Source organism: Bos grunniens, chromosome 23 (genome assembly GCF_055505025.1).
Source record: "Bos grunniens cultivar Pamir isolate PY7600 chromosome 23, Bosgru_T2T1.0, whole genome shotgun sequence".
Taxonomy (NCBI): domain Eukaryota; kingdom Metazoa; phylum Chordata; class Mammalia; order Artiodactyla; family Bovidae; genus Bos; species Bos grunniens.
Window position 1 is genome coordinate 14753171 of NC_141187.1, and position 25355 is coordinate 14778525.

The 25355-nt window shown below is 40.5% G+C and overlaps 1 protein-coding gene across 1 annotated transcript in view; it reads right to left on the bottom strand.

Annotated features, from left to right (window-relative positions):
• KIF6 (kinesin family member 6) overlaps positions 1–25355 on the bottom strand; it is a 410786-nt gene that overhangs the window by 257675 nt on the left and 127756 nt on the right. Inside the window, 1 exon segment of the mRNA XM_086369695.1 lies at positions 24914–25043. Within this exon segment, the coding sequence (XP_086225821.1) occupies positions 24914–25043 (130 nt within the window).

The window sequence follows — 25355 nt, forward strand, 5'->3', positions numbered from 1 at the left end:
TTAGCAGCAGCAGCAGCAAAATACATGGGCTTCCCTGGTAGCTCAGCTGGTAAAGAATCCGCCTACAGGGGCTTCCCAGGTGGCCCTAATGGTCAGGAACACTCTTGCCAATTCAGAGACATAGGAGATGCAGGTTTGATCCCTGTGTCAGGAAGGTCCTCTGGAGAAGGGCATGACAACCCACTCCAGTATTCTTGACTGCAGAATTCCATGGACAGAGGAGCCTGGCGGGCTACAGTCCATGGGGCCACAAAGAGTCAGATGTGACTGAAGCGACTTGGCACACACACGGCAAAATATACAGATGTCCAGATACTGGCATAGTTTTGGTGATGATGATGTAGCTAGTGGATTAAATAGGCTGAAAATCTGACCCATTACTCGTTGCCACAATAACTATACCCAAACCTAGCCAGTGTGTGATTTTGCATGCTAAAGTGGATCAGCAAATAACCGTGCATGTAAAACCGCAAACTCAAATTTAGAACCTAAGTTGAGGTGTTTTGGAAGTGACTGTAAGTTATTTGCGGAACTTAAACATGGGTTTCATTTCACTGTTTTATTCACACAACAATAAATCCTACAGCACTGTAACAAAAGTCAAATGACAATCGATAGAAATGACTAACACGGAGACTATCCCCAACAGCTGTCTTCAGCTTGTAAATCGATGCACTGAAATCACTGCGAAATGTGGGCCATGAGCAAAGAGTGAGAGTCAACCCATTTCAAAGGGGACAGCAAATTAAACTGTATTTCTGAACTCTGTAATTAAAATGCAGTAATATGTGTAGGAGTCCATGCCTACAATTTTGTAACGTCTCATAAATATTTTCTGCATGAAGTAGTAGTTGGTGTCCTCTTAGCTAAAATTTTCTTAAACCTCAGAAAACATTCATAATGTGTAGCTGCTTAAGTGTGATTGAATGTGCCAGTGCTTGCTCTGTGTTTACTTAAGGACGTCTTTGTGTCTCAAAGGCATGCCCTTGCATTTGTCCTTTTAAAGGTAGAACTGTACTAAAACCTTTCTGAAACTGCCTAAGAACAGATGGCACCATTTAGGCAGATTCATTCAAATTTAAGCGCACATTTTAAACAAATGTGCTCTTGGCACTAGAGACAGTGCCTTTGGAACAATTCTAGTGATGATTAATCATCTGCATGCAGAGAGCTTTCACATTTTATATCGGTCTCTGTATACAGCCCCATGTTAGGCAGTACAGAGACAAGAAGGAAGAGAAGGCCTGGACCTTGCCCTCAAGGCGTTTATAACACAGTTCAGGAGCTACTGGCAAAATGTGTGAAATAAGAGTGGACAATGAAAAAAAGCTAAATGTGCAGGATAGAAAGTGATCTGTTTTCAGCACTGAGCATCCTGATCATTGAGGTAAAACCTAAGAATGCTAACCGTTTCTGCATTGTGGAAGCTCTCCACCTTCCTTCTGGTCCCAGGTTTCTAGAGCCAAAGACCACCCTGGTGCTCTCCCTCTCTCACCCTCTAACTGCTTGCTCAGTCTCCTATTCTTTTATTGTGCTCTTTTCTCTCCAGTCCGTAAAAACAGCCATGTCTGAAGCTATCTGTGGTCACCATATTTCTTCCTCTTGGGGAACTCTCCCATAGCTCTGATTCTCATTGGATTGGTTGTTATTGTTCAGTTGCTCAGTCATGTTTGACTCTTTGCAACCCCATGGACTGCAGCACGCCAGGCTTCCCTGCCCTTCAGCATCACCCAGAGCTTGCTTGTCCATTGAGCTGGTGATGCCATCCAAGCATTTCATTCTCTATTGTCCCCTTTTCCTCCTGCCTTCGATCTTTCCAGCATCAGGTCTTTTTCAACAACGATTTGGCTCTTCACATAAGCTGGCCAAAGTACTGGAGCTTCAGTTTCAGCATCAGTCCTTCCGATGAATATTCAGGGTTGATTTCCTTTAGTAGTGACTGGTTTGATCTCATTGCTGTCCAATGGACTCTCATTGGATTGGTACTGTCGTCCACTGGATTGGTACTATCACACACCCAAATCTTAGAACTTGGAATTGGATGACCTGGTTTCTTTAAGCTCAGGTTCCATTGCTTACTAGTGTTGAAAGTAATTTTGGTTTTCATGCCTTTGAAATGCCATAATAAAACTTGCTTTGCTGCAGACAGTTATACTAATTACCTATTGAAGTGGTCCATGAACTGTAAAAGGTCATAAAGATGTCTCACTACTGATGTTTACTGTTCAGATGCCTCTGATGTCCTCATTTCGAACCACAGTTTCTCTGTACCCCAGATTAGAATGTCCAAGAGCTAGACTGATAATTGTCGTTAAAATGCCTTACCAGCATCTTGAACTTAATGTTACCCCAAACAACCTCATCACTTTCCCTCATGCTGTGTCTAATCCATTCTGTAGCATTTACCTCCATCCTCTTCTTTCCTTCTCCAAATAACTATTACCTCTCACCTGGGTTACTACATTCTTTCCTTACTAATGTCCCACCCCCAAATTTATTCTTGTTTCCTCCAACTGTTCCCCACCTTGCAGTCAGAGTAATGCTTCAAAAGCACATATCTGATTATAACAATCCCACCTAAATCACTCAATTAAACTGACACACTCTAAGACTAGTAGCTCCAGTTTCTTCTACTGTGCCTTACACGACTGTTTATCAAAACTCTTTTTAAAATATGGTTCTCTGACACTCTGAATTGAGTATATTCTTTCAAACATAGCCTAACCACAGCAGAGAACACTGGAATCTGAAGAATCTAAATCTAGTGTTGCCAATAAATAGCACACAAAGTGATAAACTGTATTTGCTCCAGCCTTTTCCCTGTGCTACGGAATTTCTTTGGGAAACACACATACTTGTTTGTTTGATGACTGCATTTGATTAGTTTTTATCCCAGCATGACTATCTGTTGAGGTAATTCTGGATTTTTACTGTTTTGCAATTCTGTGCTATCTACAAATGAAACTATATCTCTTCACCCAAACAATTTTGAAAGAATGAAGTAGGGCAGAACAATAGCATTCCACGAAGACACCTTTGCTTTCTACTCCACTCAGGGGTATTTTCTAACTGGCTTCAATCCAAGTACTTTCAGATATCTTCAATTTCTGTTTATATCCCCAAGGATATTTTGAGGGACTTTATTAAATAAACTGAATTTACTTGACCTATGAATTTTTATAACCCTATCAGAAAAGTGAATGAAATTGAGGTGAATCAGCTGACTGACTTTTTTCTAACTGGTTATTGACCATCATTTAATAATCCCTTTTTAATTTTTTTTAGATTCTTTTTGAGGCTTTGGTATCAAAAAATGTTTTAATCTGTCATTTTCCAAATGTTTCCCTTTTCAGAGGGTTGAGAATAAATAACTTTCTTTTATAGAGTAAAGTCTAAAACCCAGGCTCACTGGTCCCTTACAGATTCATCATATTGGTAGTCTGTGGCTGATGACAGTTAGTTTCCTCCAGCTTAGCAGAAGCCTACTTCTCAGGAAAGGCCTATCTGAAAGGTTCTACAGAGGCTCTCACTTCCCACCTCCTCCCACCTAGACTCTGAGCTTCTTGAAGGCAGGGACTCGGTCTAATGCATCATTGTAACCCTCGCATAGCAATATACAATAGTTATTTAAAATTGTCTGTTAAATTGTTGGCTTTTGTTAATTTCTAGTTTTCCAGAATCTCTATGGCATGCTTGATAATTTTAGAACTCCATAGGCAAAGTGAAATACAATTTGAGTCCAAAAATTAGAATTCTTTGTACAGCAAGACTGACTTAAATCTCTAAATCTATCTTGGACTTCAATTACTCTCTGTGCCTGATTCCAGAGTTCTGATTAACCCCTAGCCTGAACATCTTCAACTACCCTTTCTCCTCCCCGGATTGTCCTCTTGATGGTCAAGTATTGGCCAGTATGTCTTACTGGAAAAGTATGCTCTTCTCCTACTCTCCAAATAAGCCTATTCAAAATTCATTTATTTTCATAAATTCCTTGCCCTATTCCTAACTGAGTGGCAAAGAACTGATGCTTTTGAACTGTGGTGCTGGAGAAGACTCTTGAGAGTCCCTTGGACAACAAGGAGATCAAACCAGTCAATCCTAAGGGAAATCAGTCCTGAATATTCATTGGAAGGATTGATGCTGAAGCTGAAGCTCCAATAATTTGGTTACCTGATGTGAAAAGCCAACTCATTGGAAAAGACCCTGATGCTGGGAAAGATTGAGGGCAAGAGGAGAAGGGGGCAACAGTGGATGAGATGGTTGGATGGCATCACCAACTCAGTGGACATGGGTATGAGAAAACTCAGGGAGATAGTGAAGGACAGAGAAGCCTGAGTGACGCAGTTCATGGGGCTGCAGAGTTGGACATGACTTAATGACTGAAAAACAATAGCAAATTCCTAACTAGCATTAACTACTGTGTTCAGAAAGGCCATTTAAACATTTGTGCATATAGTAGAAGATAACTAATATCCAAACTCTGGAAAAACCCATTGTTCTAAATGGATTTTTAAATGTCTATCACTTTAAAAATTATGACATTGTAATGGACAGTTTGCTATAAGGTAGTAAGGAGTGATGGTGGAATCCACCAGGCTACAACCGAATGTTTGATGGTTAACCCATTTCATGCAGTGTAGAGAGTGGTTTGGGTTATAGTGAACAGTGAAAGTGAAAGTCTCTCAGTCATGTCTGACTCTTTGCAACCCCATGGAGTATACAGTCAGTGGAATTCTTCAGGCCAGAATATTGAAGTGGGTAGCCTTTCCCTTCTCCAGGGGATTTTCCCAAGCCAGGGATCGAACCCAGGTCTCCCACTTTGCAGGTGGATTCTTTACCAGCTGAACCACAAGGGAAGCCCAAAATCAAAGTTGCTCAGTTGTGTCTGATTCTTTGCGACCCCATGGACTGTATAATTCATGGAATTCTCCAGGCCAGAATACTGGAGTGGGTAGCCCTTCCCTTCTCCAGGGGATCTTCCCAACCCAGGGATCAAACCCAGGTCTCCCGCATTGCAGGCAGATTCTTTACTAGCTGAGCCACAAGGGAAGCCCAAGAATACTGGAGTGGGTAGCCTATCGCTTCTCCAGTGGATCTTCCATGGAATTCTCCAGGCCAGAATACTGGAATGGGTAGCCTACTCCTTCTCCAGAGGATCTTCCCAACCCAGGAATCAAACTGGGGTCTCCTGCATTGCAGGCAGATTCTTTACCAGCTGAGCTACCCGGGAAGCCCTTCGAAATGTAAAAGATGACTCAAAAATGACCTTGTCAGACAATGGTGGCTTCAAACTGCATATCTAAAAGGGACCTGGAGTAGCAATGTACTTGCGGAGTGGTATTTGAATCTGCTTTTGCAGCTTTACAAAATAGAGCTTTAAATTGAGGAAATACCACACCTCTGTATTGAAGGCTAAAGCTTCTTCTCCTCCAGCCCTTCAAGCCATTTACTGGCACTGGCTGGGCTACCATCCTAAGAAGCTCTTTCACTGAACAAGAATCATTTCCTACAGAGCAGGAGATATTCCTAGGCTGAAAGAGAAACATGAAAAGAAATGGTAGAGCAACAAGAATTGGGAAACAGTGATAAGCTTTTTCAAAAGCCTGTCTATTCATCTTCCCTTTTGGAATCTGCAGATGTACAACTTCTAATCCCGATGCTCTATGATTTTGTTACACATATTCTTATTGGTAGAGCAACAAAACTTTTCATTTTTGTTCATTATTTCATCATCATTTGTGTGGGCATGGCCATTTTCAAGACTGAAAATTTGGGGACTTCCAGTGGCTAAGACTCTGCACTCCCGATGCCAGGGGCCTGGGTTTGATCTCTGGTCAGGGAACTAGATCCTACATTTGCAACATCTGCATGTTTCAACCAAACAAGTAAATAAATATGTATTAAAAGCAAATAAAGAAATATCATGCGTTTGAAAAAAAGATTGAAAAATTTGATTTTAGGGGCAAAAAATGATATGTGAGATATGATTTTTGTGTTTACATAATATACTATTAAGGTGCTTCCCAGATGAGGCTAGTGGTAAAGAACTTGACTGCCAACATAGGAGACTTAAGAGCCATGGGTTTGATCCATGAGTCGCGAAGAGGAAATAGCAACTCACTCCAGTATTCTGGCCTGGAGAATCCCATGGACAGAGAAGTCTGGGGGGCTATGGTCCATAGGGTCGCAGAGTCAGACAGGACTGAAGTGACTTAGCATACATGCATAATACTCTAGTACAATTTTCATACCTTTTTTCTACTTCCAGTTAATCTTGTATGTTTTCAATCACTTCAAAACTGATTATAAATAGTTAATACAATCTTCAATGATTTGAATAATTTATTTATGTTACATATAAGATTTCCTAGGATCCTTTGAATACTTGCTTTTTCTTGTCGGATCTTATAGCTTATATTCCATTCTTATGCACCAAAACTTTTCTTTTGTTTTCACTCACTTTTCTATTTTAGAGTGAAATAGCTCAACAAGAATTTCCCTTATTTTAGGATAAGTCAGGGGAAGGAAATCTCTCTTAGGCTGAAGAGGAGTTTGTAATATATGTGCTTGTGACTTTTAAAGCAAACCAACTAAGAACAACAGCAGCAGCCAGCAAATCCAGAATTCAGCTTTCACTCCAGTTCTCCTTGTTTGGTAACACTTTCTAAGCAGATATTCTATTTGACCTGTTCCTCTGCTCATCTGCTCTATCTGAATTGAAGACTGAGAATACTAATTGCCTAGGTGTTTCCCAGACTAATATCTGAGCCTTTCAGATTAAAGCTCACTCTTAACCAAGGATTATCTAGCCCGCCTCTGATTGTTTAAATGATTTCTTATCTAAGTCCTCCCGTGGCACACCTTGGCCCACAAGACCAACCATGGTGGGCACGAGGCCCACCAAGCACCCTATGAACTCTAACTCAGCCTGGAAAAGTGAGGCCTGACCAAACCTAGTGGTTTAGCATGAGACCCTAAAAACACCCATCTCGATCTTTTCTTTCTTTCTAAGACAGCATCATTATTTTTATTTTTAACCAACTAATATGTATTGACTTTTCACTATATCTACGGCACCAGGAATAGCAAGAAAAATACAGCATGCCACATAAATTAATAATTGCAATTCAGCAGAACATATTTATAATAGAGTAATGGGAAAATTATATTTGACCTGCCCCCCCGCAAATAGAGCAGTTGCATTTTCCCAGAGTTGTCAGAGGCAGATTTATTCACAATAAATCTTGAGGCAGAACAAATACTGTGAGTATTTATAAATACTCAATAAATACGTGAGTATCTGAATACTCACGATAAATCCTGAGTATTCTTTAGGAGTTTTGCAGTTTTACAAGGCAGATCAAAAGACAGAGGTACCAATGACACTAAAGTACAAAATCTAAGTTGTTTCAGAATATACATACTGCTTAGCAGCAAAATAGCCCCAATTAGATAACCCTCTATTGGAATTAATGACCCTAAACTGCTCATTTTCCTTTCTGGTTTTTCTTTTTATAAGATACTTGGCTTTTAGAAAAGTGATCAAACTCATTGCCCCTAGTAGAAAGATGTCTAGGTCCAGCGCATTATCAAAGTAGCTCTGTAAAAGGGAAAACAAACCAGGCATACTAATTTTGTTTAAAGTTTAAAAGAAAGCTTTGGAACAACCTGAAACCTAAGTTAAGACTGTGTTAGCAATTGGGATTCACCTTTCTGATAAGAACAGCCTGTTTGTTTCATTATTTATCCTTTCTAACAAGTCTGGAATCAATTGGATGGATTTTTGATTTTCATGCCTTCAGAGATCTGCTTGTTGTTATTTAGTCACTAAGTCATGTCCAGCTCTTTTGCGACCTCCCTGGTGGCTCAGATGGTGAAGAATCTGCCCGCAGTGGAGGAGACCTGGGTTCCATCCCTGGGTTGGGAAGATCCCCTGGAGGAGGGCATGGCAACCCACTCCAGTATTCTTGCTTGGAGAATCCCCATGGACGGACGTGCCTGGTGGGTTACAGTCCGTGGGGTGGCAGAGTCAGACATGACTGAGCGACTAAGCACACACACAGGGCTGCAGCCCATCAGGCTTCTCTGTCCGTGGGATTTCCCAGGCAAGAATCCTGCAGTGGGTTGCCATTTCCTTTTCCAAGGGAATCTTCCTGACCCAGGAGTAGAACCTGTGTCTCTTGCATTGCAGGCAGTTTCTTTACTGCTGAGCCACTGGGGAAGCTTTCAAAGATCTGTTAGCTGACTTCAAAATTTTAAGAAAATTGAGTGTCAGAGTTAGTGATGACTCTTCAGTTGGACGTCAAGATTCAGAAGATTGCTTCCCTATGGGTCATTTCTTCAAAATTAGGCAAATCAAAGTCAAACACATTTATTAAAAAAATATAAACATGCTAAAATCAGCACATATGGCAAATTGAAAAAGAATTTATCTATATCTTAAATCAGAGCTATGTTCAATTACCATCTCTGTTTAATATCATTGAACTGGGAATCATCATATCAACACCAGGACAAAGGTTTGTTTTCTGAACAATGGAAAATATATCACCCCAAGTGTTCCCCACCTTTTTTTTTTTTTATCTTGACTGCAAGAAGAGTCATAGCTAAATTTCATCCTCAATGGCATCCTTGTTGTCTAGCATATTCATTTTCCATCTTTTACATTAAGTTTAACTATTTTGTCTCTTCTCTTCCTATTAAAATTCAGTCTCATTTAACAATTTCCAAGTCTTACCATACACATAATTGGAAAAAATAATATTATAAGGATTAAAAATCTAATGATCTTCTCAAGAATTTATGGCAATTCATTTAAACTGGCTTTAGGGAAAACTTTTTGTTTTTTAATACATACTATATACCTCAAGATGATAAGTAAATTGAAAATAACCTTTACTATCCTGTGTATATACAGCCTTGACGTACTCCTTTTCCTATTTGGAACCAGTCTGTTGTTCCATGTCCAGTTCTAACTGTTGCTTCCTGACCTGCATATAGGTTTCTCAAGAGGCAGGTCAGGTGGTCTGGTATTCCCATTTCTTTCAGAATTTTCCACAGTTTATTGTGATCCACACAGTCAAAGGCTTTGGCATAGTCAATAAAGCAGAAATAGATGTTTTTCTGGAACTCTCTTGCTTTTTCCATGATCCAGCGGATGTTGGCAATTTGATTTCTGGTTCCTCTGCCTTTTCTAAAACCAGCTTGAACATCAGGAAGTTCACGGTTCACATATTGCTGAAGCCTGGCTGGGAGAATTTTGAGCATTACTTTACTAGCATGTGAGATGAGTGTAATTGTGCGGTAGTTTGAGCATTCTTTGGTATTGCCTTTCTTTGGGATTGGAATGAAATATCAATAACCTCAGATATGCAGATGATACCACCCTTATGGCAGAAAGTGAAGAGGAACTCAAAAGCCTCTTGATGAAAGTGAAAGTGGAGAGTGAAAAAGTTGGCTTAAAGCTCAACATTCAGAAAACGAAGATCATGGCATCCGGTCCCATCACTTCATGGGAAATAGATAGGGAAACAGTGGAAACAGTGTCAGATTTTATTTTTCTGGGCTCCAAAATCACTGCAGATGGTGCCTGCAGCCATGAAATTAAGAGACGCTTACTCCTTGGAAGGAAAGTTATGACCAACCTAGAGAGCATATTCAAAAGCAGAGACATTACTTTGCCAACAAAGGTTCGTCTAGTCAAGGCTATGGTTTTTCCTGTGGTCATGTATGGATGTGAGAGTTGGACTGTGAAGAAGGCTGAGTGCTGAAGAATTGATGCTTTTGAACTGTGGTGTTGGAGAAAACTCTTGAGAGTCCCTTGGACTGCAAGGAGATCTAACCAGTCCATTCTGAAGGAGATCAGCCCTGGGGTTTCTTTGGAAGGAATGATGCTAAAGCTGAAACTCCAGTACTTTGGCCACCTCATGCGAAGAGTTGACTCATTGGAAAGCACTCTGATGCTGGGAGGGATTGGTGGCAAGAGGATAAGGGGATGACAGAGGTTGAGATGGCTGGATGGCATCACTGACTCGATGGACGTGAGTCTGAGTGAACTCCAGGAGTTGGTGATGGACAGGGAGGCCTGGCATGCTGCGATTCATGGGGTCGCAAAGAATCGGACACGACTGAGGGACTGATCTGATCTGATCTAATCTGATCCTGTGTATAGACAATAACACACCAAGCAGAACTCAGATATACATTTGAAAAATCTTATTCTTATGAAAGAAGTTTTATCCTGTCAAATTGGTTGTGATAGCTCTCAATGCAATGTTTGAGTTCAGGCATCAAGACCTGGACCCAACACAGATCTGAGGAAAATTTCATTCACAGTACAGATGCTGAAGGAAGAACTCTCAAAGCACAGGGGTATAGTTATTATATACATTATTTTACTCCACTTTATAGTCTAATAATATATTCTCCAAATTTTGAAGATTTCACAGTTCTCTCTATGGCTATGAAGATCTCTTGCTGTTAGAACTGGCAAGTCCCAAACATGATCAATTTCCTTGTTGAAGGTTTGGGGCAGCTGATAAGACCCTTGTCTCCTCTCTCCTAACTTGAAATTTACACAAGGAATAGATGTAAAAGTCAGTCTGCCCAAAATGAAAGTATCTATCAACAAGAAGTGCTAGAAGAATAGCTTCTTCTATGTCTACTTAATAAGAAACATTGACTTCTTATACCCAAAATTGATTTCCTGCCAGCTTCCCTCATGTGTATTCCTGGTTGTAAAATAAGCCAAAGCAATCTATCTGAACTATTATCCCAATTTCTTATAGAAACAGCTTTGCTGCTGCTACTGCTGCTAAGTCACTTCAGTCGTGTCCGACTCTGTGTGACCCCATAGATGGCAGCCCACCAGGCTCCCCCGTCCCTGGGATTCTCTAGGGAAGAACACTGGAGTGGATTGCCATTTCCTTCTCCAATGCATGAAAGTGAAAAGTGAAAGGGAAGTCGCTCAGTCGTGTCCAACTCTTAGCGACCCCATGGACTGCAGCCTACTAGGCTCCTCCGTCCATGGGATTTTCCAGGCAAGAGTACTGGAGTGGGGTGCCATCGCCTTTTCGTGGGTTAATCTCTGTCTCTTTGCCCTCTGCTCCACTCCTTCCCTTTCCTCTCCTGTGCTCTACATTGCAGGGACACTGAGTACTAAAGGCAGCATCTCCCCAAGACTCATTTTAGCTGGTATCCAGCTGGGAAGAAAGGGAGGGGGAGAAATACTCTGGCTTCTCCCCATTTCCTGCCTCCCATCGCCCTGTCAATGCCTCCCACCAGCTGAGACCCATCTATAGTTTATAGTAGCTTCCCGCTGCTAGTCACCTCTGAGTTGCATCACCATCCCGGGTTGGCATCTCAGATTCTTCCACCATCCATGAAACAAAAGTATCTGCGTTGATTTCCTCTATCTCAAAAAGAGTGGTTTATTTTCCTTGTTTGATCCTGATTGATACACTCAGTTAAATACACAATTTAATATAAAGCTCTGAGATGTTATACAAGACTGATAGAAGTATAAAGCTTTTGTATTTCTTTCAAAGTTACAGGCAAGACAGTGCCCATTTTGTACACAAGATCCTTTAAACAAGTACATTGTTGTTCTTTAGTCGCTGAATCTTTGAGACCCCCATGGACTGCAGTCTGCCAGCTTCCTTGGTCCATGGGATTCTCCAGGCAAGAATACTAGAGTGGGTTGCCATTTTCTTCTCCGGGGGATCTTCCCGACCAAGGATTGAACCCGTGTCTCCTGCATTGGCAGGCGGATTCCTTACCAGTGAGCTACCAGGAAAGCACTTTAAACAAGTATAGATACAATTAACCTGCAATTCAATGCCTAGAAGTTTGCGATCTGAATAATGAAAACCATATAACCAAAAATGTCAAAATGTTTCCCAAGTTTTTATTTGTCTGCCTGAAGAATCATAGCTAAACTTTGTCCTTAACGGCAATAATTAATTTATTCCAGTCGTCTATCATATCCATCTATCTTCTTTTAAACTACGTTCACCTTAACTTTTTTTTCTCTCTGACATTTTTTTTGACCTGGTTTATATGTGTTTTGAAATTGTAACTTGCTTCAAACCCATTTGGAAAATAGATTATATATTTACACACACACATGTTTTCTTACTAAAAAAGCCATGCTACATTTGAATTTTATGAAGAATAATGAGTCATTATTTTGTACAAATGACACACATTCATTAAGACAGACTGAGTTAGATTATGGTAGCAATTTAATAAATAGCACCACAATCTCTGAGGCTTAAAAATCGCAATTTTTAAATCACAAGGTTTCTTTCTTGCTCATATTATTTCTCCAATATTGTGAAATGCTGGCTCTGCTCCATGTACTTGACCCCTCGAGACTGGTGAGGATGCTGCCATCTTCTAAGGTCACCACCCCGACATAAAGCTTTCAGGGTTTGCCACAGAGGAGGAGATTAAGGAGAACTTCATATTAATTCTTACAGGCTTCAGACTAAAACTGACATGCCACTGTCATTTTGATTGCATTGGTTAGAGCACTTGAACTCTGTTAACTTCAAAGAAGCATGTGCCAGAAGGAATAACCCATTAGTTTTGGTAAACACTGGTAATCCCCACCACACTCATTATTTTAAAAATCTAAACAACACAAAAAAGAACAAAGATGAAAATCTCCCTCAAAAAATGTTAATATTTGATAAAAATTATTTATTTTTAATATATGTATACAAATGTAAGAACATGTAAGAACAAAAAAAAAAGCATACTACACATGTTGTTATTGTTGGTCAGTTGCCAAGACATGTCCAACTCTTTGCGACCCCATGGACTGCAGCACACCAGGTTTCCCTGTCCTTCACTATCTCCCAGAGTTTGATCAGATTCATGTTCATTGAGTCCATGATGCCATCCAACCATCTCATACTCTGTCACCCTCCTCTCCTTCTGTCCTCAGTCTTTCCCAGCATCAGGATCTTTTCCAATGACTTGGCTCTTTATGTTGGTACCCAAGTATTGGAGCCTCAGCTTCAGCATCAGTCCTTCCAATGAATATTCATGGTTGATTTCCTTGAGAATTAATTGATTTGATCTCTTTGCTGTCCAAGGATTCTCAAGAGTCTTCTCCAACACCACAATTCAAAAACATCAATTCTTTGGCACTCAGTCTTCTTTTCATAGTCCAACTCTCACATCTGTACATGACTACTGGAAAAACCACAGCTTTGACTATATGGACCTTTGTCAGCAAAGTGATGTCTCTGCTTTTTAATATGCTGTCTAGGTTTGTTACAGCTTTACTTCCAAGGAGTAAATGTCTTTTAATTTCATGGGTACAGTCACCATCTGCAGTGATTTTAGATCCCAAGAAAAGAAAATCTGTCACTGCATCCACTTTTTCCCCTTCTATTGGCCATCAAGTGATGGGATCAGATGCCATGATCTTCATTTTTTGAATGCTGAGTTTTAAGTCAGCTTTTCACTCTCCTCTTTCACCCTTATCAAGAGGCTATTTTAGTTTCTCTTTGCTTTCTGCCATTAGAGTGCTATTGTCTGCATCTCTGAGGTTGTTGATAATTCTTTCACTAAACTTGATTCCAGCTTGTGATTCATCCAGCATTCACTCATCCAGTACATCATTTCTCATGATGTACTCTGCATATAAGTTAAATAAGCAGGGTGACAATATACAGCCACGATATACTCTTTTCCCAATTTTGAACAAGTCTGTTGTTCCATGCCCAGTTCTAACTGTTGTCATACTATTCTTAATTGAAAATTATTAAATTAAATTTTATTTGAATTTAATAGAAGAAAAAGGAAATAAAACTGAAGAAACTGATGACCTTCCAACAAAATTTTTTTTCATGGTAAAAGACGCATATCCTTTTTTCTAAAAGTATCTCTTTAGAATTAAGGAAAGCTCATGGAATTAAAGGACTTGGGTCATTATATTTTTTAACCATATGGTTGATATGTAGACAGCATCTATTCTTTTCTTGGACTTCCCTCATGGCTCAGCAGTAAAGAATCCACCTGCCAATACAGAAAATGTGGGTTTGATCCCTGAGTTGTGGTGGGAAGATCCCCTGGAGAAAGAAATAGTAACCCACTCCATAATTCTTGCCTGAGAAGTCCTATGGACAGAGGAGCCTGGCAGGCTGCAGTCCATGGGGGTTACAAAAATGTCAGACACCATTCAGTCACTAAACAACAACAGCTTCTTTCTTGCTTTGCAATATAAGGAAATCAGCTCACTTCTAACACCACTCCCTCTTCTATTTTCTAACTCCAAATTTGCGTTTCATCTATTATTAATTTATATTTTCAAGGTTTATAATATTCACTTTACACAGTTGCTCCGTTTTACATCTACAGTTAAATAAATTCAATGTTTTCCATCGTACCTTTTGTGATGCTTCTGGGTTCCCACATCCTTTAATTTGGTTCACCTCTTAACTGGTTAGACTTGACTGTCAAGCAGTTTTTAAAAAGGATCACTGGGTTCATTTTCTTCCAGAATTCACACATGCTTAAAATTACTCGTCTCATGTCTTTGCTTTTTAAGGACAATTTGAAAATTTGGCTGGGTATAAAATTATCGGGACACAATATCCTGGCTTTAGAACTTGTTCCGCTGTCTTCTGGCATTGAACATTCTGTGGAAAAGTCCAAGTACAAACTTTTTTTTTTTTAATCTTCACTCATAGTTGGCTTGCATTTTTCTGACTGGATGTTCATAAAGTTCTTAATTTAGCTTTGGAAATTAGTAACCTCAGTAGATTTTATCTTGGAGTAGAGCTCTTTCAATTTGAAACACAGCATGTCCTTTTCATCTGCAGATTCAAGTAATTCCAGATTTCAGGAAACTTCTCTCTCTCTCTCATTCTTTATTCATGTTTTTTTCCTGTTGCCCTCATTCTTTTCTTCAGGATTTCTAATTACTCACAGTTGGTTTCTCCTTTGTTTCTCTGATTATTTTCAGCCACATTTCCTCCTCTTCTCCTATTCCATCTCTTCCTCTTCTTCCTTGTTTTCCTTCTCCTCCTTTTCTTCTTTATTTTTTGCTTTTTAATGGACTCTCATCTCTATAATGGCTTTCTTCTCTTTCATTTCTAGGTTCTTCCAGCTTACTTTTATCTTTTTGTCCTGCAATATTTTCTTTGAATTTTTCTATATTTTTAGGTATTTTTAAAACCAAAGATTGCATTTAGGTAACATATTTAAGATTATGAAGTATACTACCTTGTTTCCTGATGTAAGCAGTCTTCAAATGTATGTTGCTTTACCCATCACACTCCACATTTATGAAAAGATCTTTTGTTATTTTCCTTCTGATAATTTTATCTTTAAGCATGTCCATCTTTTTCCTAGAGAGTTCAAATTCACTTTGTTTATTACATAGATTTACTCTGCACATTTCATTCTTAACTTTAACTTAAACTTAACTTTAAGTGTGCGTGTGCTTAATTGCTCAGTCATGTCCAACTCTTTGCAACCCATGGACTGTAGCCTGCCAGGCTCCTCTGTTCATGGAATTCTCCAGGCAAGAATACTGGAGAGGGTAGCCATTCCCTTCTCCAGGGGATCTTCTTGGCTCAGGGACCTAACCTGGGTCTCCTGCATTGCAGGTGGATCCTTTACCATCTGAGCTACCAGGGAAGCCCTTGAGAGCATATACTTTCCTCAAATTTTTGCACTAAAAGATCTGGGGTGGTAAAATTTCTTAAGTCACAAACTCCCTGAATTCCACTCACCGAGGCCATCTTTCTTGGCCATAAGCCTAGACTACTAACCATAAAAACGGCCTGTCTTTAACTCTTTTGGACTCACCTTCTATAGTGCAGAATGAATATCTAAATCACATTTCTCTATCTTACTTGCCTGTGTCCTTAGATCTCATCACTCTAACCAGAAGATCATTGGATTTGCATTTAAGAATTGTGACCCTTTCTTTAAGGCGAAACTGTATCCTGCCTGAGGTTGGAGGATATATGTGTTGGCTCTCAGCAACCTCCCTCACCGTAATTCAAACTTCATAATATTTGGCAGATTTCCTCACGGTTTGGGGTTATGGCTATTTCCCTATCTCACTGATGATGGCTTTCCCCTTTGACTTTTCATTTTTTGTCACTGTTGCTGGTGGGTTTTAGTAACAGGGAGTAAAGGCTACTTTTTTTTCTGCTGTTTAATCAGAAATCAGAATTTTAAAGATCAGAAGAAACTCAGGAACTAAGTTTTTACAGCGAATAAGACTGTGTTTCTCTAATTATGTATATGGGTTAAGTACATTTTAATATTCTAATAATGGCTGCACTGTACCACTTCATTTATTTTAATAAACGTTTTAGATTTGAAATTCATGGTTCATGCAATACTATTAATCAGGTTAGATGAGAGCAGAATGCAAATGATGTTATAAGACAGAATCACTAGTTAAGAATGACTGTATATTTCTCATATATAAAATATAAAAAAAGAGGGAGAAAAATGCCTGGGATATACTAAGGGCTCAATATTCATGTTCCCTTCTTTCTATACCTAATAACATATATTCAGTAGGTTAGAGAAGAAGTTAGAATTGTCAACACATCTTTTGCTAAGGCTCCTAGCTGCTTAAATCAAATCCCTTATGACTATACAGTGGAATTGAGAAATAGATTTAAGGGACTAAATCTGATAGACAGAGTGCCTGGTGAACTATGGACAGAGGTTCATGACATTGTACAGGAGACAGGAATCAAGACCATTCCCAAGGAAAAGAAATGCAAAAAAGCAAAATGGCTGCCTGAGGAGGCCTTACAAATAGCTGTGAAAAGAAGGGAAGCAAAAAGCAAAGGAGAAAAGGAATGATATTCCCATTTGAATGCAGAGTTCCAAAGATTAGCAAGGAGAGATAAGAAAGCCTTCTTCAGTGATCAATGCAAAGAAATAGAGGAAAACAATAGAATGGGAAAGGCTAGCGATCTCTTCAAGAAAATTAGAGATATCAAGGGAATATTTCATTCAAAGATGGGCTCAATAAAGGACAGAAATGGTATGGACCTAACAGAAGCAGAAGATATTAAGAAGATGTGTCAAGAATACACAGAACTGTACAAAAAAGATCTTCACAACCCAGATAATCACAATGGTGTGATCACTCACATTCACCTAGAGCCAGACATCCTGGAATGTGAAGTCAAGTGGGCCTTGGGAAGCATCACTATGAACAAAGCTAGTGGAGGTGATGGAATTCCAGTTGAGCTATTCCAAATCCTGAAAGATGATGCTGTGAAAGTGCTGCACTCAATATGCCTGCAAATTTGGAAAACTCAGCAGTGGCCACAGAACTGGAAAAGGTCAGTTTTCATTCCAATCCCAAAGAAAGGCAATGCCAAAGAATGCTAAAACTACCGCACAATTGCACTCATCTCACACGCTAGTAATTAATGTTCAAAATTCTCCAAGCCAGGCTTCAGCAATACGTGAACCGTGAACTTCCAGATGTTCAAGCTGGTTTTAGAAAAGGCAGAGGAACCAGAGATCAAATTGCCAACATCCGCTAGATCATGGAAAAAGCAAGAGAGTTCCAGAAAAACATGTGCTGCTGCTGCTGCTGTTAAGTCGCTTCAGTCGTGTCCGACTTGTGCGACCCCATAGACGGCAGCCCACCAGGCTCCGCCGTCCCTGTTTTATTGACTATGCCAAAGCCTTTGACTGTGTGGATCACAATAAACTGTGGACAATTCTGAAAGAGATGGGAATACCAGACCACCTGACCTGCCTCTTGAGAAACCTATATGCAGGTCAGGAAGCAACAGTTAGAACTGGACATAGAAAAACAGACGGTTCTAAATAGGAAAAGGAGTACGTCAAGGCTGTATATTGTCACCCTGCTTATTTAACTTATTTGCAGAGTACATCATGAGAAATGCTGGGCTGGAAGAAGCACAGGATGGAATCAGGATTGCCAGGAGAAATATCAATAACCTCAGATATGCAGATGACACCACCCTTATGGCAGAAAGTGAAGAGGAACTAAAAAGCCTCTTGATGAAAGTGAAAGAGGAGAGTGAAAAAGTTGGCTTAAAGCTCAACATTCAGAAAATGAAGAACATGGCATCTGGTCCCATCACTTCATGGCAAATAGATGGGAAAACAGTGGAAACAATAGCTGACTTCGTTTTTTGGGGTTCCAAAATCACCACAGATGGTGATTGCAGCCATGAAATTAAAAGACGCTTACTCCTTGGAAGGAAAGTTATGACCAACCTAGAGAGCATATTCAAAAGCAGAGACATTACTTTGTCCACAAAGGTCCATCTAGTCAAGGCTATCATTTTTCCAGTAGTCATGTATAGATGTGAGAGTTGGACTATAAAGAAAGCTGAGTGCCAGAGAATTGATGCTTTTGAACTGTGGTGTTGGAGAAGACTCTTGAGAGTCCCTTGGACTGCAAGGAGATCCAACCAGTCCATCCTAAAGGAGATCAGTCCTGGGTGTTCACTGGAAGGACTGATGTTGAAGCTGAAACTCCAGTACTTTGGCCACCTGATGGGAAGAGCTGACTCATTTGAAAAGACCCTGATGCTGGGAAAGATTGAGGGCAGGAGGAGAAGGGGATGACAGAGGGTGAGATGGTTGGATGGCATCACCAACTCAATGGACATGGGTTTGGGTAGAGTCTGGCAGTTGGTGATGGACAGGGAGGCCTGGCATGCTGCGGTTCATGGTGTCACAAAGAGTTGGACACGACTGAACGACTGAACTGAACTGAACCAGCTGCCTATTGAGCGTAATGATAAACGAATGCTCTTCTTATTATAATAAGAGCAGGGTGAGATGGATTTAGCCTGTCAAGTGTTCTGCGCTTCCCAGGTTTACAAATCTTGGAGAACACTTGCTAATTATATACAACTAATAAATCTTTCAAAAAAAAAAATCTGTGAGGTTGTTTTATTCAGTGTCTCTCTAATAGTCTAGTGGAATATGATGCCAGAACTCTAATTGCAACCCAAATTCTCTTGTTTCTCACACACACTACACAAGGAGCTCGAGGCTTAGAGAGCTGTTGACAAACACAATCACACAGTAAAGCTGCTGTTTCCTTACTGTGCTGTCCTCATGCTATTAGACAACGTGTCCAGTGACAGCTGTTTCAGTACCAGTATCTGCACAAACCTACTAACTCCATTCACAGCCTGTCTCCCAACTGCCTTTGCACTTCCACAAGGTCACACAACTCAGTAAAAAGTTTGGTGGAGTGCAAAGTCTGAGAGCTTACAAAACACATCAGTACAACTCAGATACATTGAGTATACTTTTTTTTTTTTTTTAATTTCAACCGAAGAATTAGGCAGAAAGACCTCTAAGAGCTCCTAGGAAAATAATTTACAAATCCCATAAATGCTGTTGGTAGGCTGGTTATTTAGAAAGTAACCTCTTCCAAAAGGGTTGAAGCACCACAAATAAAATTTTAAACTGTCAAAGTCATCTGTGATATCCTCTGTACTCCCCAAGAGGCACTGTGTACCATAAAATCACCCCAATTCTGGGCCTGGGATTACAGGTCCTTTCTCCTGAAATCATCAAGTCTTCTTCTCTATGTGAATTAAAAAAATAAAAATTGATGACTGATCAACTACGTAGTTGCCAGGTGCTGAGAGACTACAGCAGAACACGACTATAGTCTTGTTTTAAACAGTTGCCAGCTGAGGACTGTAGTGTCTTTCCAAATGTTATACTATACGTGTGTGTGCAGTCTCTCAGTCTTCACCAACTCTTTATAGCCCCATGGACTGTAGCTCCCCAGGCTCCTCTGTTCTTGGGATTTTCTAGGCAAGAATACTGGAATAGGTTGTCATTTCCTTCTCCAAGGGATCTTCCTGACCCAGGGGTCGAACCCATGTTCTTTGTGTCTCCTGCACTGGCACGCAGATTCTTTACCACTAGTGCCACCTGGGGAGAAGGCGATGGCACCCACTCCAGTACTCTTGCCTGGAAAATCCCATGGATGGAGGAGCCTGGTAGGCTGCAGTCCATGGGGTCGCGAAGAGTCGGACACGACTGAGCGACTTCACTTTCTCTTTTCACTTTCATGCATTGGAGAAGGAAATGGCAACCCACTCCAGTGTTCTTGCCTGGAGAATCCCAGGGACAGGGGAGCCTGGTGGGCCGCCGTCTATGGGGTCACACAGAGTCGGACACGACTGAAGTGACTTAGCATAGCATAGCATAGTGCCACCTGGGAAGCCCATTATACTATATATATTTAGCATATGGTGTGTGTGCTAAGTCACTTCAGTTGCATCCAGCTCTTTGCGACCCCATGGACTGTGGCTGCCAGACTCCTCTGTCCATGGGCTTCTCCAGGCAAGAATACTGGACTGGGTTGCCATGCCCTCCTCCAGGGTGTCTTTCCAACCCAGGGATTGAACCGGCGCCCTTTATGTCTCCTGCATTGGCAGGTGGGTTCTTTACCAGTAGCATCACGTAGGAATTTAGCATATTATTGCTTCTGAATTTATCAAGGTAAAGAGCAACACCAGGTAACAATCATATAAGAAATTATATCCGAGGTTATTTGGACACTGTGTTAGTTCTCCAGCACAAAAACTAGGCAACTTCAACAATAGAAATTTGCTATCTTACAGTTCTGAAGGCTAGACATCCCAAACGGAGGTGTTGGCAGGGCTGGTAATTCCTTCTGAAGACTGTGAGGAAGGGCTCCGCCCCAGGCCTTTCTCCTCAGCTTGTAGATGACTGTTCTCATGTTCACATGACACACTCCCTCTATATCTGTCTGTCTCCAAATTTCCTACTTTATAAGGGTACCAGTCGGAGAAGGCAATGGCAACCCACTCCAGTACTCTTGCCTGGAGAATCCCAGGGAGGGGGTAGCCTGGTGGGCTGCAGTCTATGGGGTCGCACAGAGTTGGACACAACTGAAGCGACTTAGCAGCAGCAGCAGCAAAGGGTATCAGTGATGTTGGATTAGGGCCCACACGAATGACCCCATTTTGAGTTGATCACCTCTGTAAAGACATTATCTCTCAATAAGGCTACATATTCTGAGGTACTAGAGGTACTAGGACTCCAACATGGGAATTAGATAAGGTGAGACAATTTAACGCACAAAAGACAGTACTGTGGAGTTTTGGTAGAAAGGATCCCCAGACACTACTCTCTTCTCCAAAGTTGCTTGTAAAATAATGCCGTGTTGGTTTAATTATGGGCTTCCCAGGTGGCGCTAGTGGTAAAGAACTTGCCTCCCAACGCTGGAGATTCAGCAGACCCAGAATTTGCTCCCTAGGTCAGGAAGATCCCCTGGAGGAGGGCATGGCAACCCACTCCAGTACTCTTGCCTGGAGAATCCCATGGATACAGGAGTATGGAGGGCTACAGTCCATGGGTCGCAAAGAGTCAGACACAACTGAAGTGACTTAGCACGCATGCGGTCTAATTATTCACTTTGAGCAACACTGTGGCTTCCTAAAATGAATACTTAAATGGCACTTTCCCCAGTGGAGATTGCTCCTAGAAGGAACATCTGATTTTGTTAATCTAGCACAGCTTCTGTCAAGATGCAGTTAAAAAAAATCCTGGATTTTACCTGGATCTTGACAGAAGAGCAAGTAGAAATAATCAGAAACAGAAATGCAGATGGCAAATAAAGGTATAAAAGAATTTGGTAATCAAAAATACAAGTTAGAACAAAATTCTTTTGACTACCAAATTGGCAGGACTTTCCAATCTTGTGGTGTTGGCAAGGGCACAGAATAGGGATCTGTTCACATACTTCTCTGGGAGTGGGTTTCAACCAGCTTCTTAACAGTAAAACCCGAACTGCCCCAAATTTAGACTGGGCACACTTAAAATGCTAGAATGCATATTCCTGGGCTCCACTGCTGAGAACATGAACCCATCCATCAGATATGGGGTCCTGTGTCTTCGGACTAGCATGGCATATCCTGATACAAGCTATCCTCGGGCCACACGTGGGGACAGCGTGCTCTAGACTGTGGGTGGGGCTGGGCAAATCATCTCAGCAATGGGGCTGTGCAGGGCCTGCTGATCGAATGCAGAATGTCTTGTCCAATTAGGTTTAATTAATTGAGAGCAACATTTCAATGCTAAGACAAAAAGTACCAAGTCATACTTGCTACTGGTGGGCTTTGACGTTGGGTCACAAACAGTTCAGCTTTTACAGTATTTATTCTCTTTGGCACAGCAAATCAACTTTTGAAAAAAAAAAAAAATTCTACCCCAAGGATATAATCAGGTTTTATTCAAAACATTGGTAGGATTACAGAAATTATTTAAGAGTGGGTTCTAAAAATAAGAAGAGGATGAAGCTACTCTTAATAACTTTTCCTTAAAATTCTGGCTCTCTGTAGGAGAACTTAAAAGGGAAGAGTATGCTTGCTTTGGTCCCCCTATTCAGGCTTTGTTTTGCAAATGTTTTCTGGTTACCATGGCAACTTCTGGATTTCTCTATGTAAATGGGAAATTGGGAACCTCGTCTTCTGAAAAAAAATGATTAGTGTGTTCTTTTTATCCTGGTAAGCTCATTGCGTGCTGACAAATTACATTCTGACAGCTCAGTTGTAATCTAAAGCATGCCTCTCTGGAGACTCTGAATAATAAAGTATTTCCAGGGATTGACAGTTATTCTTCGTTTATATTTTTATGTATTTGCTTTCAATGAATTCAAGAGATAAGCTGAAGTGTTCCATACTTGCTATGCTTTTTAAATAATTCAGAAATGTATCCTCACTTGAAAAATCTGACATGTGTCAATTTGATTACCGTGCTCATGAATTGTGGTGTAAGGAAAGAACATAAGCTTCTGAAATGGTCAGACTTGGAGCTGAAGCCCAGTTCTGCCACCTACTAGCGGTGCGACCTTGCGCAAGCAGTGTAACTCTTTGAGCCTTAGTTTCCATCTATAAAATGAGAGTCAGAAATAATACGTACAAGTATCCACAACAGTGACAAGTCTACTGAGTAGGTTCTTGATAGAACATGGTAGTTATTACCAGAGAAAAAAATAAAAGCAAGCACAGAAACATCCAAAACCTATTAGACTTGGTTTAAAAGCAATCAGGCTTCACACAGGAAAAAAATTAAAAAATGAATAAAATTTTAAAGTACTGCACAACCAGCATTATTAGAATTGGACTTCTCCAGGTTTCAGCTATTTATACTATTGCAAAACACTCAGTGGTAAATAATAAGAAAAGACTGTCAGAATTTTGTAAGATGGTAGAACAGAAGAGCTTATACAAAGGAAGCTCAAGGTCCTCAAAACTTTACACAACAATAATCTGAGAAGATGCAGTTGGCTCAAGTTAGAGGCATAACTTTGAAAGCGCAAATTCGCTAACAGGGGCCATGGTGAACCAGGGCCAGGAGCCCTCCCTGACCCGTTCAAGGTGAAGGGATGGAATTGTGAGAACAAGGCCTAGACTCCTCCGGGATGAGTCACTTTAGGAAGACGGTCAGCAAAGAGGCAGGGGTAGGTTTCGCCTCATGTTTTCCAGGAGCATTTATGATCTCCCATTTTTCTTTTTCATACTCCGTTCGTGGGCAGGACCCATTTACAGTCTGTACCTCTCAGTTTGCTGTTGATTAAACTATGTATGGAGGAGGAGGATTTTTAGTGAAACATGTTAAATCTTTCACTATTACACTCCCTACTTCTTAATCTGCTTTTATTCCTGTCCCTTCAATTACTGTGACAAATGAGCACGATGGATGACTGCATGGGCAAAATGTTGAAATGATACACAATGCAAAACACTGTAAACAACAGAAAATATTCTGAAATTAAAAACTAGGTGCAGCTCTCTTTAAGTGAAAATGATAATTTAAGGGTCCTTAAATCCATATTATATGTGGCACCTCAAATCAACATTTTTAAGCTAGTCTGTTGAAAAGTACTGATGCAGAACCAGTAAAACAACAATGAAACGAAGGGCCCAGCGCAATGACAGATGTCAACACCATGCTTTCACTACCTGATTTCCCATTTATCTGTCTTGTATTTAAGGTGGTACATTCCAAGGGGTGAAAATGGGGCAGAAGGAAAGTCACTTGAGGGAGACTTTCTCAGACTACTTTTCCTCCCAGCTTATTGTCTCTTCTGTTGTTTGTCATCAGAGACAAGGTAGGACACAGAACTCAGGGAGCATGGTTTGAAAAGGAAAGTGCCTGTTTCCACACCACCACTACCCGAATCACCAGTAGCGCTACTTAATTCCTTTCAGTGCAGTGGCGCTGAATGAGATTTTTGTGACCCTCCATCTCCAATCAGTAACTGGTTGACGCCCATGACCCAGCTGGGTTAATCCTGTCTCCTGCTTATGGTTCCAAGGCAAAATATAGGTGACCAGTTAGGTGTGAATGTCAGATTAGCAATAAATAGCTTTTAGCACAAGAATATCCCCAATATTGCACGGATGCATACTTCTATCACACACCATGGCAGTGTTCCTGGATCTGCCAACAAGAGCTGCAAATGCACAGAGCACTTCCTATGTTCCAGGTGTTATTCTACATTCTTCATTCTCTAAACCCATGATAGCTAAATGCCAGTATATGGATGACTGGAGGTTAGGAAGAATAAGCTATGTAATTTTAAGTTTCAAAAATTAAGCAAAAATTCCTATAATGAAGACTTCCGATGAGTTGTCATGGGCTGGCTGCAAATCAATTTGTATAAAATTTAAAAATACAAAATTAAAAGAGACTAGATTTTAGTCCCTGCTCATTAACTAGCTAAAAGACCTCGAGAAAGTCTCCTCAATTCTCTGGTTCTAGATTTCCTTTTCCTAAAACATGGGATTTAGATGAGATTATTTTTAAAGTCATTGCTGTCCCCCAGATTCCATTATATCTTACAGTGTGCAAACACAGCTTGCAGAGAAAAGCTTATTACCTCTGCAATCATTCTGTTGGTGTCACCCAAGAAAAGCAGATTCAGAGCTTCTTCCTCTGTGGCCGCCTGATGAAGAGACAAGTTTTTCAGGTGGATATTCTGATCGGGGTCCTCCAGGACTGTCACTTTCCTAGGGAAAAAGGAAACAACAACTTTGAGAAGGAAAAGAACTTCAAGTCTTTCTTACAGGTTTCTTTTTTGAAGGCCGTATGTGTGACGCCTTGAATTTATAAAATCAAGAAGTACCCAAGGCATCAGACAGTACTGGATTAGCATCCAATACCGACATTCCCGACAGTACTACCAAATAGCTTTGGGGCTGAAAAGTACATTACAAGCTCCTAATTCAAAGACAGCTTTACTGGGAATCATCAGATCCCCAGAGCATCTGAAAATGCATATTCTTACTGAATTTAAAATGCCCGTGGATAACCTTCTACCT